This window comes from Silurus aristotelis (assembly GCF_946808225.1).
Source record: "Silurus aristotelis genome assembly, chromosome: 3".
In the NCBI taxonomy this organism is placed as follows: Eukaryota; Metazoa; Chordata; class Actinopteri; order Siluriformes; family Siluridae; genus Silurus; species Silurus aristotelis.
In genome coordinates this window covers 27579081-27595308 of record NC_139576.1, presented here as the reverse complement: position 1 = coordinate 27595308, position 16228 = coordinate 27579081, and the positions used below count along the sequence as shown (strand labels likewise).

The 16228-nt window shown below is 37.5% G+C and overlaps 1 protein-coding gene across 2 annotated transcripts in view; it reads left to right on the top strand.

The window, feature by feature from the left end:
- Positions 1 to 16228, top strand: part of LOC310724012 (coiled-coil domain-containing protein 148-like) — a 129761-nt gene that overhangs the window by 32530 nt on the left and 81003 nt on the right. For both annotated transcript variants that reach the window (XM_083537751.1, XM_083537750.1), the window contains exons 5-6: positions 5631 to 5722; positions 6718 to 6863. In XM_083537751.1, the coding sequence (XP_083393877.1) occupies positions 5631 to 5722; positions 6718 to 6863 (238 nt within the window). The remainder of the gene's footprint in view (positions 1 to 5630; positions 5723 to 6717; positions 6864 to 16228) is intronic.

Genomic DNA, 16228 nt, shown 5'->3' with positions numbered 1-16228 from the left:
TTAGACTAAGATGTTGGTTTTGGACTGAGATGCTGGTTTTGGAAAGAGACATTGGTACTAGGAAGATATTTTAGTTATGGACTGAGGTGCTGGTGTTGGACTAAGACTTTGTACTAGACTGAGATGTTGGAATTGGACTGAAATATTAGTTTTGGACTGACACTTTGGTATTAGACTGAGGTGTTGGAATTGGACTGAGATATTGGTTTTGGAGTTATATTTTGGTACTAGACTGAGATGTTGGAATTGAACTGAGACTTTGGAATTGAACTGGGTTGTTGAGTTTGTACTAAGATATTTGTTTTGGACTAAGAATTTGGTATAAGAGTGAGATAGAATTGAGTTGTTGGTTATAATCTAAGACGTTGCTATTAAACTGAGATGTTGAGATTGAACTGAGATTTGGTGTTAGGCTGAGACCATGGTATTAGACTCAGATATTGGAATTGGAGTGGAATGTTGGAATTGGAATGAGATTTTGATATTGAACAGATACGTTATTATTGGAGAGAGATAAAAGTATTGGCCTGAGATTGTGGAGTTTTTCTCCATCCTTTAATGAGTCATGTGACTCAGAAAGTTCAGAAATTTATGTTTGTAGCATATCTGTCTGGCATGTATTGTATTGTCAGATTTACAGAAATTGTAATAAAAAAAGCAATGAATACAGCACCAGTTCCTTCCTATATTTAAAGACAGCGGGTGAAGTAATGTATTGCATCTGTCATATATATGCAAATGTAATCTGTATTATGGAGCAAAAAACAAACAGGAGAGGTAGAAGCAGATAGGAGTGATATCATTAACTAGGCCAAAATTTATAAAACACATAAATATTTTAAACTAGTCTAAAAAAAGTGGAAAAATTTGACATTTTAGATACGTTGTATTATTATTTTTTTGGCTTTGAGTCAGATAAAAAATGTTGTATGACCATTTTTGATGTCCAGTCATTGTACCCTCCATAAACCTCTTCTTATCTATCACAATCTTTTCAATATATCTTACAACAGGAAATAGTTCTGTACCTCACAGACACACTGGATGCACATCCATCTGGCTTTTGTTTGTGGAAATGTATTACATTTATTTTTTTATTATTTGCTCTGAAAGAATAATGTATTGGTGAATTTGTGCCTGTTCCATTTCCAAGGCATGAAGTAGTGTGATTCCTACCACAATGTGCTTTTATTCATCTTAAAGGAAGGCGAGCAAATCAATGAAGCATACACTGATATCTGTGAAACTGCAGTCTTTTCTTTTGTATTTTAACATAATTTAAATGATTTAGTAAAGGACAACTTTATGTTGAATACTTTGATGAAAGTTTATATACTGTATATTTGAGACTCAGATTTATCTACTCGTGTGGACAATCTGCCACAGTTTCTATTTAAAATTATGTTATAGAAATATGCAGAACTGTGCTTGTGTTTTGGGAGCCAAGTTTGGATATGTTCATCAGGATTTCAACTGTTCTAGATTCTCTGGATGAAAATCTCATTGGGTGTCTGGGTTGTAAAAGAATTTGTGAGACAAACATGTCAGCAATGGATGAAGGGTGTTGTAGTTCTCACAACACTATAAACAACAAGAGGAAGTTGCAATGGTAAAGTTTCCTTTAAAAGGCCCGAGGCTGTCAGATACTTTACTAGCCAGTCAGATACTTTATTCTCCTTCAGCTCTACAGCTGCCTGGCCACTCAGGCAAAACGAGCAAAGATAGATGAGGCGAGGCTCCTGATTGCATTTTTCTTGCCGGAGGAGAGGAAAAGCTGGGATGAGATGAGCAAAGATGGAGACAGAATCGTACTGGCGAGAGAGAGAGAGAGATAGAGAGAGAGAGAGAGAGAGAGAGAGAGAGAGAGAGAGAGAGAGAGAGAAAGAGGAGATAAAGCCTGAAAGAGTAAAGTAAATTCAGGAAAGAGGAAAGAAGATAAGATTATAAGAAGCTAAAATGAAGAAGCTTTGGCAGGAGCCATTTACATTACTGTAACCGTGGCACATAAATTCATAGAAATTTTGTGTGCACTGTATTTTTGGTATATTTCCCACATAGGCATGTGACATTGTGTTTAGGAGGATTTGTGTGTGGAAATAAGACAGCGAGAGAGAGAGAGAGAGAGAGAGAGAGAGAGAGAGAGAGAGAGAGAGAGAGAGAGAGAGCAAAAGATATGGGGAAATAGAAGAAAGCCCCCTGCAGGTTTATAAAGGTGTATGATTTGAGAAGGGCAGCCTTAGCTCTGGGGTAATGAGTGTGTGTGAGTCAGGCAAGGTTAATGGGGGGCATGCATGTGGGATTCAGTAACGAGCAAATAGCACACACAGACGCGCACACGCACAAACAAAAAAAAAGCCACCCACAGATCTCGCCATCCAATTCATTAGCACCATCCTGCAGCAGGGACCAGTGAAAAGTTTGGTAGTCATTTTTTTTTTTTTTTTTAGGTGTAAATTCTCATTGCCACTGCGCTTGTGTGACGGCAGCATTTTCTTCAAAAGAAGCAAAATTTTTCCCAAAAAAGGACATCTTTCTCCTTATTATCATAGTAACAGTCCAATCAAGACATGTTTCATGTTCAACGTGTCTTTTTTAGTTTTGTACTGAAAAGCACAAGGCTATCAAACATCATGCAACGGCATAGTATCTTTTCATTAACATTACCATACAAAACAGCAGAATAATTCAGTATTGTTAGAAATAATATATAATGCATTACCATCTAAATCACTGCGAATATATAGTTTCACCTCCAACCAACCATGAAAGAAAGCGACTTGGATTCTGTCTTCACATCTGCAACACCCGTTATCTATATTTATAGATAGCAGTGAGTCATAAAACAAACACATCTGGTTGAGTACGAGGCAACATGGTTTGAGTCAGACTTTGAGAATGTACAAAGCTAATCAAGGGTCTATAAGCTTCCTTTATTCATTAGCCTAATTGCATCAAGCATGTTTTAACTGTCATGTACAGTGGGGGAAATAATTATTTAATCACCTGCTGATTCCCCTTACAAAGAAATGAACAGTCTAGAATTATTATGGTAGGTTTATTCTAACAGAGTGAGACAAAATATAAAAAAAAAAAAAAAAAAAAAAAAAAAAAAAAAGATTATAAATCAATTTGTATTTGACTAAGTGAAAAAAGTATTTGATCCTCTACCAACCAGCTAGAATTCTCACTCCCACAGACCCAAATTAGTCCTGTCCCTTTAAGAAAGAACTCCTAATATCAACTTGTGAGGTGCATAAAAGACTCCTGCTCACAGAATTAACCTCTTCCATTCAAACCTCTTCACCACCATTGGCAAGAGCTATCAAAAGACGTCAGGGACATTACTGTAGACCTGCACAAGGCTGGAATGGGCTACAAGACGATCAGCAAGAAGTCTGGGGAGAAAGAGTCCACTGTTGGTGCGATAATTCCAGACTGGAAGGAATAAAAGATGTCAGTCACCCTCACTCTAGAGCTCCATGCAAAATCTTACATATTGAAGTAAATATGATTCTGAGAAAGGTGGGGGATCAGCCCAGAATTACATGGGAGAAGCCTGTTAATGATCTCTAAGGAGCTGGGATCACAGTCACCAAGAAAACCATTGGTAACACTCTTTGCTCAAGGATGCACATGAACTGACCCGTCTGATGTTTGCCAAATAACACCTGAATGATTCAGAGAATGCTTGGAAGAATGTCTTCTTCTTCTTCTATTAAGTGTTGCAACAGTGGATCATCCGTCTCCATACTACTCTGTCCTCTACATCTGTCTCTTTCAAACCAACTACCTGTATGTCTTCCCTCACCACATCCTTGGCCTTTCTCTTTTCCTCCTTCCTGGTGGTTCCATCTATATCTATATATCCCTCTTCTGCACATGTCCAAACCATCTCAATCGGGCCTCTCTCACTTTCTCCCCAAAATGTCATACATGCATAGTCCCACTAATAAACTAATTTCTAATCCTGTCTATCGCCGTCACTCCCAATAATAAATCTCAGCATCTTTAACTCTGCTACCTTCAGCTCCACCTTCTGTATTTTGGTCAATGCCACTTTCACTAAACCATACAACATAGCAGGTCTCACAACAGTCCTATAAACTTTCCCTTTCACTCTTGCAGATACTGCTGTTGCTCACAGATGGTCACCTCTTCTCACAGCCTGGCTTCCACTACTCTTTCCCATAACTTCATGGTGTGATTGATCAACTTTATTTCCCTGTAGTTACTGCAGGTCTGCATATCTTCCTTATTCTTAAAGATCGGTACCAGCACACTCCTTCTCCATTCCTCAGGCTTCCTTTCCCCTTCCAAAAACTTGTTGAATATTCTGGATACAAACTCAACTGCCATCTCGTAAACATTTTAATTCTTCTATTGGTATGCCATGTGGTCCAACAGACGTTCCACTCTTCATCCTCTTAATAGCTACTTGCACTTCCTTTTTACTAATACTATTCACTTCCTGCTTCACCATCTCCACATCATCCAACCTTCTCTCTCTTTAATTTTCCCCATTCATCAGGTGCTCAAAATACTCCCTCCACCTTCTCAACACACTCTCCTCACTAGTTAACACATTTCCATCTATATCTTTTATTGCTCTAACTTCCCAGCTCGGCCCCTCTGTCTGGCCAATTGGTACAAATCCTTTTCTCCTTCTTTATTGTCCAACTTTACATACAGCTCCTCATATGCCTTTTTCTTAGCTTTTGCCACATCCCTCTTTACTTGATGCCGCATCTCCTTGTTCCCTTCACTAACATCCCCATTAAAGTCTGCCCCAATCACCAATATTTCTTTCCTAGTCTTTCCTCCACCACTTCATCTAACTCACTGAAGAATTTTTCCTGCTCCTCTTTGCAACACACTTGAGGAGCATAAGCACTGATGACATTTATCATCACTCCTTTAACATCCAGCTTCACATTTATCATCCTTTCAAAAACTCTTTTTACCTTCATTACACTTTTAATGTACTCTTTCTTTAATATCACCCCTACACCATTTTCCTTCCATCCACACCATGGTAGAACAGTTTAAAACCAATGTTCCTGGCCTTATGCCCTTTTCACTTGGTCTCCTGAAAACACAACATATCTACCTTTCTCCTCTCCATCATATCAGTTATCTCTCCCCCTTTACCAGTCATAGTACCAACATTTAAAGTACCAACCTGAATCTCCACTCTCCTACACTTCTCCTTTCCCTGCCGTCTCTGTAGACGTCCTCCCCCTCTCCTTCTCCACCTTTGGCGAACATTATCCCAACTTCCACCGGTACCCTGTTGGTTAACAAATAAAGGGGATCAAATAATTATTTCCCCCACTGCAGGGTTAACAGGAACTATATGCAAATTTTACTTTTGGTCCATGTATTACAGCTCCATTGACAAGTGCTTTCAACCAATACATCAATCAGTACACTTTAAAATAAAATGTTCTATAGGGCTTCCTCAAAGGTTTGGTGGATAATCTTTGGTTCTTAGATGCAAAAAACTCAGAAATATTTCTGATAAAGTTTTATGCAGGAACTTTAGCTGAACAATAGCGTAAGACTGAACAACCATGACTAGAGTAAAAGTCTCAGAATGTCTGATGTGCTGCATCCTATTCTTATTGTTAAAGGGAGCAAGCGGAGGCAGATATGAGGAACTTCCTGATCAGAAGCAGGCTGGAAGAAGAGGAGAATGATTTCTTTACTGAACTGCTGAATTTTGGTAAAGAATTTTTATCAGTTGAATATATTTACAATTTTATTATATAATGATACTCAAAAACAGTGTTATTTAGCTTTACACTTCATAATGTTTTGATGCTTTGTCATAAATGTCCTGGAGCACAATAATGCCATCAAGCAGACTAATGTCAGAGTAGAATATATTACATTAATGTGCCAATGTTGCCCGGTTAAGTGAAGTGTATAATGTCAGAGATAGGGACTGTAGGCGATCATTTTATGCAGAGCAGTGAATGTTCGTTTGTAAGTAAAATGTGAACACATTTCATGAAAAATGTATATTTATTTGTAAAATAGTGCTCTATTTATTCAAATTTTTAGGTTATAACTACTATTATATCTACTTGTGCAGCAGGGACAATTTTGACTGAAAACATTAGCTTGGCTGGAGTGGTAATGACATTAAAAAGGCAGGAGATTGATTATCATACCCTGAAAAACTGATGAGTCGCCACCGGCTTGCTCATCAGGGACAAACTTACACTTATAAAGAAGGTCTTATTCATTTTTATCACCACATTATCTGTGTAAAGCTGCTTTGAGACAATGTTCATTGTTAAAAGCGCTATAGAAATAAAAATAAATTTAATTGAATTGATAAGATACTACAGATTTTACTATATAATAGACTCAGGTAATGGGGTGTTTTATTTAAATATTCAAACAAAAGAGTTATATTAATACCTGTAACCTTGTACAGGGGTAAAACATCTGTACCTCGGTTGATTTATGCATTTATTAGCTGCACAATGCATTATATCATGGGAATCAAGAGCTTTATTTAATGTTCTCATCGAACATATGTGAGCGATCATATCATGGATGTTGGCTAAGACAACCTGGTTTGAGTATTTCTGAAAATACGGACCTCTGGTGAACATCATACACAACAATATCTTGAATTTACACAGAATGTTACAAATGTCATTCAATACAAATACAAACAAGTCATTGTTTTTGTGTGTTTGTATGTAGATCTGAATTTGGAGCATGAACGTGACTCATTTCGCTTGGCTACAGTAGATCCAGTGTGTCAGCTAAGGGAAGACCTGCTCTGCAGACTGATGTCACAGCCTCCAGTATCCAATCAGCATGCAGACTGGGTGCAAGTCCTTCAGCAGGTATATAAATGAATACCAAAACAGTCATTACCTTCAAAACACCCTATACTCTCCCTCTCTTTCTCTCTTTCTCTCTCTCTCTCTCTCTCTCTCTCTCTCTCTCTCTCTCTCTCTCTGTCTCTCTTTTAAACACATGCATCATGCAATTTTTAACATTTGATGGTTAATTGCCAGGCATGTCTGTTTACAAAGTTGCTGAAGCATAAAATTACTAAATGCAAGCCATGTAAGACATTTGATGCATTCTAAGCGTCTTAGCTGTGATAAAAAAAAATGACCATAGTTACACTATTAAATAAATAGATATTGTGCAGATACATATCATTTTGGTTCCAGAGGGTCCAAATATTATAAATCAACACTCAGAAATTCCCCACTCATATAACTCTATACCTTTTTAGTTACTGAATAATTCACATAAATTACAGAATAGTATAAAGAAATAATAAGCATAAATAAATAGAGCCCAAAGTAGATGTAGATGTTATGAGGAAGAAACCTTAAGAGGAACCAGACTTAAAAGGAAAACCCATCCTCATTTGGGTGATATCAAGAGTGTTATTATAAATCTTTAAACAATACAAAACACCGGAGAGTAAGAACTACAATGAGCACCGGTGTGTAAGATTATGAGTAATGTCCTTTCTACAGTCTTATATAGTCTGTTGATGTTATGGAACCCAGAGCTACTGAGCAACTTAAAATAGCAATCTGATCATAGATCCAACACCAACTCCTACATGCCAGAGTCCAAACTCTACATGCAGTGGGACCCAAATGGTGCTGGTACTTCTCTAGATAGTTCGGGATGTTTTCAGGTTCAGCATCTAATTCTTTTGAATGTTTATAATTTTCATGAGGTGGGACACAACTGGAGCTGGCGCAACATCAGGATGCCTCAGGATGTGTAGAGAAAGAGAAGCAGTGGAGAGGAATTAGCGTAGCTGATGTTCATAATACTAACAAACACAAGTTGATAATGTGCATGTGATCAGATGTACTGGAGCACAAGGTTATGATTTGATGTGTGTTATGTGTAGGACTCCCTAAAAAGATATGTCTTTAATCTGCACTTAAACTGGGAGAGTGTGTCTGAGCCACGAACACTGTCAGGAAGACTATTCCAAAGTTTAGGAGCTAAATGTGAGAATGTTATACTGCCTTTAGTGGAATTTGCTATTCTAGGAACTACTAGAAATCCAGAGTTTTGAGATCTCAAAGATGTTGACAGATTGTGGTGTGTTAGAAGACTGGATAGATACGTGGGAGTCAAATTATTTAAGGCTTTGTAGTTAAGTAGCAGTAGTTTGTAATTTAAAACTTAACAGGTAGCCAGTGTAAGGATGATATAATTGGGGTTATATGGTCATATTTTCTCGACCTTGAGAGAACTCTAGCTGCTGCATTCTGGAATAACTGTAGCTTGTTTATTAATGATGCAGGACATCCACCTAGTAATGCATTACAATAGTCCAGTCTGGAAGTCATGAACGCATGGATGAAGTTCTCTGCATCAGTTATAGACAACATGTTTCTTAGCTTAGCAATATTTCTAAGGTGGAAGAAGCCTGTTTTTGTAATATGGATGATTTTCAATAGAATAGTTAACTTTTCTATAGACTTTTATGACTTTGATATGACTTTTAATAGAAAGTTATTCGTCATCCTATTTTTTTATTTTTTAACACACTCAGTTAACCAAGCCAATTGAGATGTTTTGTCTGGCTTTGATGAGACATATACTTTGGTATCATAGGCATAAAAGCCAATCCTATGCCTTCTAATAATATTTTCTACGGGTAGCTTGTATATTGTAAAAAGCAGGGGTCCTAGAACCCCATAATTTAGTTGCATTAACCTGAATAGTTCTTGTCAGAGTCTGGACATTTTCTGGGTTTGTTTTTGCTTTGGCCACCAGATCCCGCCACTGGGCCCTTATCCCCTACTCTCTAGCCCCTAACAGTTTAATGTTTCCCATCTGGTCCTTGTTAGGTTGTATTTAAGTTACCCCTTTTGCCTTGGTCTTTGTTGGTTCATTATATTTGTCATTATTTTTGTTGTGGTAGAGTCGTCTTGATATTGGTCTTGGTATTTGTCTGTCTTGATATTTGCATTTAAATCTGGATATGTGTGGGTTTGTTTGTTGTTCTGTTTGGTGAGTGTCTTTCTATTTTGTTTGATTTCTTTGTCTGCTGCTTTTCTTGAGTTTTCTCTAGTATCCTGTTTTCCCGAGTCTCCTGGCTTCCTCTGTATTCCCTAGTCTCCGGTTTTCCCTAGCCTCCTGGTTTCTCCTGTCTTTCCTAGTCTCCTGGCATCTCCTGACTTCCCTAGTATCCTGACTTCTCCTGTCTTCCCAAGTCTTTTATCTTCCTGAGTCTGTCTTCTCTTGTCTTCTTTTGTCTCCTGTCTCCAGGCCTGTGCCCTCGGTCGTCCAGCGACCTCTGAGGTTACAGGCATTCTACCCTCCTCCGTTTTAGGCCCCAGAACAGATGAATCTAACCAGCTGTGTCCAGCGCGAGCACTGGACTTACGTCCACAGGACAGGTCCCTGGAGGAAGTCTAACCAACTGCTCGTCTACTACGGCCCTCCAAAGAGAGGCCTCCCTGCAATAAGCAAACCTTAAGCACATGGTTGATTGATGCCATCGCATCCTCTTATGAGTCCTCTCCCTGCTTCATTCAGGGTCAGAGCTTACTTGACCCAGAGTGTGGCAGCCTCTAAGGCTTGGTCTTTTGGAGTACCCCTCTAAGATATCTGCAACTCTGCAGGCTGGTCCACCCCGCTGACCTTCACCTGGTTCTACAACCTGGACATCAGTGCCACTCCTGGCGCCTCTGTCCTTTGACCTAGCTGTGCCCATACACACTAGGCAGGGACTGGTCAGTCTGGAATGATTGGAAAGTCGTTCCCAAAGCGTTGCGACTTAGCTCAAGTTCCTGAAAAGGACCGCTCTAGCTTACGTATGTAACCCTAGTTCTATGCCACACTGCAGGCGTTCCTGTAGCGCTTCCGGGTTTACTCCATGTGCATTTTATACTTCCTGGTTGTGACATCACTCCACCAGTGATGTGTCCAATTTTGACTGTTTACACACATTATTTCAAAGCTTAGACAACACAGTCATGTTCCCAAAGCGTTGTGACGCAGTCTCGTTCCCTCAAGGAACTATGGTTACAAACGTAACCTAGAGACGTTTTATGTCCTTTTGGTGTTACCTTGTTAGCAACACCAATTGTCTTCTGTGGACTCTACAAAACTTTTAAAATAAGTATAAATTAAAATTTTAATCTTTTGTAATAAAAATTACTTTGCTATATGAGGAATAAAACATAAGATTTGCTGCTACTGTAAAATAATCCATTTAATGGTAGAAAAAAGTAACACACTGCTTTGTACCTCTGACATGACACAACCCTGGTATTGATTAGTTTTTTATAAAGGAAACAGAGGGCAGCAGCATTCACCCCGGTATTCGTCAAATTAATTTCAAAATATTCCCATACCACACAAGTTTGTATGCATATAAAAACACCTTTTGACACAAACACATCAGCAAGTAGTTAAAGAGATTAAGAAACAAAAATTCTTGCTGCATCTTGTCTATAGTAATAAAGCAAAAGACTTGATTAAACACCTTTCTGACGTTACACAACCCTGTTCAGGTTGGTACCGGGTACTAAAGTATAAAAAATGTAATTAAAAGTGGTTATTATTGCAGTATTAAAATATTGGTAATAGAAAGCAGCTAGCAGATGGACAAACATCAGTCGAGTTGAGTCTGAGAGCATTTCCCTGGTCAGTGGCTGTGAACTGGAAAATGAGTAGCACCATCATGCTGCTGTTATAATCCTGGGAAGGTCTTTTAACCCTTTTGCACCAGGCTGTGTTGAGACTTGCATGAATCATAAATCATTGCTGAGGATTTAGAAATGAACAAGACATTTTTCTTGGTGTTGGTGTTACATGAAAAGCAGAATGTACACAGAATAATATGTAAAATATTATTGTTATAGTGGTGGATATGTCCTGATTGGAAGGTTGTCAGTTCAAATAACCACAGTGCCAAGCTGTCACAACCTGGGCCCTTGAGCAAGGCCTTTAGCCCTGAACTGCTCAGATGTATCATTGTAAGTTTCTTTGGATAAACCCTCTGCCAAATGCCAAGTGCCATAAATGTAAATGTGTTTAACTTAATGTGTTGTAAAGCCAGCAATGAAAGGAAATTCTATTAGAAACTTAGCTGCCTGAGCTTTAGAAATCATCCAGCCAAGTTTCTCTTAGCAGGTGTAGCATTTTTTTCTCATTTAGCATTAAGAAGTCTTTTTCATGGGTTGTAAAATAGGGAAAAAAAAATCCCTGATTTGTGTATCATTGGGGTATGTTGTTCAAAGGTGTTTTCACTTCATTTTGGGTGAAGGTTATATGCATTGTGATAATACATGGTTCTGACTTTTTCATTTAGGGTCCGTTACTGTGCTCAATTATTATGCCAATATACTGTATGTTCTCAGTTTAGAAACAGATATCATTTCCATTTACACTGTTGTGCAGTTGCTTCTGTCCAGTGTTTCAGATTTGTCTTTATGTGTTATGATTATTCTGGAGTTTTGTTCTGAGGTTTTTTTGAACATGTTTCATTGTGGCGCTCAGTTGGCTGAGCAGGCTTCTGTCTGGTGTTATATGTAAGTATTTTATGACTGTGTGATGAAATATCTCTGTATCTGTATCTTTGTATATTCTATTTAGTTATGCATAAAATGAAATGTCTCTTTTTTATGTTAACAAAAAAGCTATATTCAAAAATTTTAATATGGATTTGGACAGTTTGTGTGATTTCTGTCATGTTTCTAACTTTCTTGCAACTTGTAACTTTCTTGGGAAGATTGTAGCCCAGTGGTTAAGGCATTGGACTTTGGTTTGGAAGGTCACGAGTTCAAATCCCGCCACTGCTGGGCCCTTGAGTAAGGCCCTTAACCCGCCCTGCTCAGTTGTAATTTGCTCTGGATAAGGGCATCTGCCAAAATGCTGTGAATGCAACACTCATGGAGTGTGTCTCTGATTCCTAGTTATTTAAACACCTTCAATTAGGTTACATCTTAGGATCTTTTGCTTTTTAGTATTTTTATGGTCAGCAAATCTCTTGGTTTAGATTATCATTTTTACACGGATCTATATTCATTCAAAAAGGCTTAAAATGTGGCAGTTTTATATCTTATATTCTTATATTTTATTTTATATAGTTTTTATACTTTATTTATCTGCTTCTTTTCTTTTTCCTCATCCTATTTCCCTCATGCCGGACCGTCGTATAAAGCATTTCACTGCATGTCGTACCCTGTATGTATGTGTATGTGATGAATACAATTTTATTTGATTTGATTTGTTTACTCTTTTTTCTAGATTCTGAAATTAATATCATGGAGGTCTCTGAAGTCTTGTTTCCGGGCTTTCCTCAAAAAGCTTCTTCTACTGTTTAGTGGGTCTGTAAACCCTATTGGTTAATTGTTCAGTTTTGGAGTTGATATTTGATACTGTAATATTTAATGGAAGCTTGATCTTCTATTCACATGTGCAGAAGATTGTCACAATACCCTTTTTTTCTTCTCTGAAACATTGCAAAACTTTGTCCACTGTTATGCTTTACTTTGGCAGAAAAAAAAAAGATTAATACCTTTATTTTCTCTGATATTGATTACTGTGCCACATTTCTTGTTAGGTTGAATAAGCCTAAACTAAATATATAGCAGGATGTGAAAAAATCAGACTTAAATCGTGACTAGAGCAAACACTAGCGATCATATTGCTCCATCTTAAGAATCCTTACATTGGCTTCCTGTCAGATTCCAGGTTGAATTCTCATGCTGATATATAAATCTCTGCATGGATTGGCTCCCCAGATGTTGTCTGAGCTTGTGGTGATTTAGACCCCAAAATATAACCCCAAATTATATATTTTGATCTTATCAGACAGGTCTTCTAGTTGTTCCTCAGACTCAGTTATGCTTTATTTGAATGACTCAGTGATTGCAAGGTGGCCAGAACCTGTGGCTGCAAAACAAGCCCAAATCTTCACTTCACCACCACTGTGCTTGACAGTTGTTATGTCATAATGAACCATCTCCACTTTGGTCTTGTCTGTTCAAAGAACATTGTTAAATAGAACATTGTTTTGTGGTATTTTTGAGATACAACTTTGCAACGTAAGCCATGCTGACATGTTGTTTTTAGAGAGAAGATGCCCTTTGAAACAACCTATGTTTGTTCAGAATTTATTTCTAATTGTACTGTCATGAACTTTCAGATTTTGAGGCTGTAGCATCTGAAATGTTACGTTTATTTTTTTTTTTGCAAATTTCTCCAAACAATTTCTCAATTTCTCTCTTTGCATGGTCTGATCATGGGGTAAATGGTCTGGGATGTCCACTCCTGGCGGCAAATGTCTTGAATGTTTTCCACTTGTAAATAATCTAACTCTAGTCTAACTGTAGAGTGTTTAAATTGTTTAAATCTGGCCTTATAACCCTTCCCAGATTTAAGAAATGTGCTGGAGATGACTGCTGACTCTCCCATCATCAGTACAAGAGCTTGGCGAGAAATATTGCAACTCTGTAAAGAAATAGATGTTGTGACTTTGCATAAGCTTAACAAAATAATTAAAGTAATCAAAGCAAAAGGAAAGCCAAATAAATATTTTAATCTTAAAACACGTGCTATATGATTCAACAGAATATGTTCGGTATTGCTGCTCTGTATTGTAGCATGAGCAGCAGATGAAACAAAAATGTGGCTTGACATATAGAACAAGCACATACTAGATGTGAAACGGTCACTGCATTTTTTTTAAACACATCATTGTCCTAGTTGGTAGCTGTGAAAACTTTCAATTCGAAATGGTAAATAATCAAATGGGAAGAATTGAGGTTTTATATGCTTCTTTATATTGTTTTAAAAAAAAAGGTTTTATGAAGATATTGCTAATGAGATGTAGTTTCCCCATCCCTGGCTCTATGATGAGAAAATTCCAATTGACTGTACAGTGTGTTACTGAATTAAAACGGGTTTCTGGCAGCAAACTAATACACTTCATTCCTAAAACAAGACGCAATGATAGAAGAAAGTGAAAGTAGCTGAACAGACACATAGAACATGTAGTAGACTCTGTATCAGTCACGCTCCTCTGGTTTTGATGGGAGATTGGAGAATGTGCTGTGTGTATGTGTCTCTTAGAAGTACCTTCACATTGTAGGAATATAAATAGATAGCTTTGACATAAATTGCGTATATTTACAGTATGTTCACACACTCCATACACTACATTTTTTGGTAGTGAGTGTTTTTATTGTTTTTGAAGAATAGCAGATTCATGTGAATCTATTGGTTTTGTCCTGAATGTAATTAATTATATTGAATTTTGGAACACACACAAAAAGACAAAAAGCACAAAAAAACAGTTGCTCTGCGTTGTTCCACTGCAAAAAAAACGCCAGTTTGCACGCCTTGTCACCTCACTATGAAAATTTTTTATCACACCCTTCTTCCATATTACATAACTGAAGCTCTGAATGGAGGTCCTGTTTCTAACCTTCTTACAACACTCGTGGAGCATGTCTCTGCTTCCCAGTTATTTAAACACCTTACTGTTAACAACCTTTTTTAGCCTTTTCAGAAACCGTTCTTGTTAAAGTCACAAATGATTTGCAATTTATTGTTAATTATTAATCTTACTGATCATAGTCAGTTTGTTTCCATCGGTTATAAGATTCAATTAGGTTCAATTATTATTTTTTTTTTTTGCATTTTAGTATTTTTATTTTTCCCCTTAATCAGCTTTTCAAATCTCTTGGTTTAGATTATCATTTTTACAGTGTAAATGGAAAACATTTGCTCTGCGATGTTCCACCTAAAAACAAAATGCCTGTTTGCAGGCCTTATCATCTCACTGCGAACATTTTTTGATCACACCCTTCTCCCACATTACATAACTGAAGCTCTGAATGGAAGGATCTAATGCTATTTGCCTGTGTATGATTATTAAATTCCTCACCTCTAGTGCAGTAATGATGGGAAAAGGGGACAGGGTTCATATTCAGTATGTTAATGGCTTCAGTGATACATACATGCTGTTTGTGAGGGCACACTTTCCAAGGCATGAGATATGAGTCATCTAATCATCTGGCTCTCTCATTCTTCTCATTTACCGCTATATACAAATATAAAACCCACTCTCTCTCTCTCTCTCTCTCTCTCTCTCTCTCTCTCTCTCTCTCTCTCTCTCTCCCTCTCTCTCTCTCTCTCTCTCTCTCTCTCTCTCTCTCTCTCTGTTCCTGTATTATGGATTTTTAAGCGGATCTACTTCGTTTCAAACCTTCATAGATTTTTTTTTAAGATAAATCTTAAAGTGGGAGAAAGCTTGCCTGGACAGGAGGATGTAGGCTTTATTTTCTATATTAGATTTCAAGCAGAATGTAAGTGTTTCCTCCATTGGTAAATTTCACCTTAAGGTAAACGCAGACCCAGAAAGAAATTGTCCAAAATATGGAGCTACATAGTCATTTCTATAGTAAGATTAAATCATTTCTCTGAGGAATATGCCAGAAAGAGCTCTTTAGGCCAAGGCCTAAAGAGTCATAGCTAAAATCATAGCTAATAACATTTAAGTAATACTATTAACAATTTTAGCCTAGCATCTTCACCCCCTGTTAATAGCAATATAGCTATTTACATTATATTTGTCCACATGGACTACAATGTTCTGCATGATGACAATGTCAAGACAGATATGCATCTAGAATGCTTTTTTTCTAATGCCATTTAGTGTAACTTAAAATGTTTATGCCACTGCATTGGCAAACACTATGACCATAATCATAATTTAGTTTATATAATTTATAAAGAGAGAAAGAGAGAGAGAGAAAGCTCTGTCTTGTGATGACTTATTATTAAATGGGGCACAGTCAACTAGTTTCATTACTTCTCTTGGTGAAGCAGAGCTTGAATGTTGAGAAGTAAAGCTTTTTATAATTTGACCTCATGCTTTTAAAACCTTGTATTGGAAATTTCTTGACAATAAGAAGCAAAAAAATAAAATTCATTCACTATGATGCACTAAAAATGTGAAGAAGGTGCAGTGAAAATATATGTGCTGAAACAATGAACAATGACTGAATGCAAGAACTTCTTCTTCTTTCAGCTGCTCCCATTAGGAGTCACCACAACAGATCATCCGTCTCCATAATACTCTGTCCTTTACATCTGCCTCTTTCAAACCAACTACCTCCATGTCTTTCTTCACCACAATTATAAACCTCCTCCTTGGCCTTCCACCTTCTCCACCTCTTCTCCCTGCAACCACACCACTCCACTG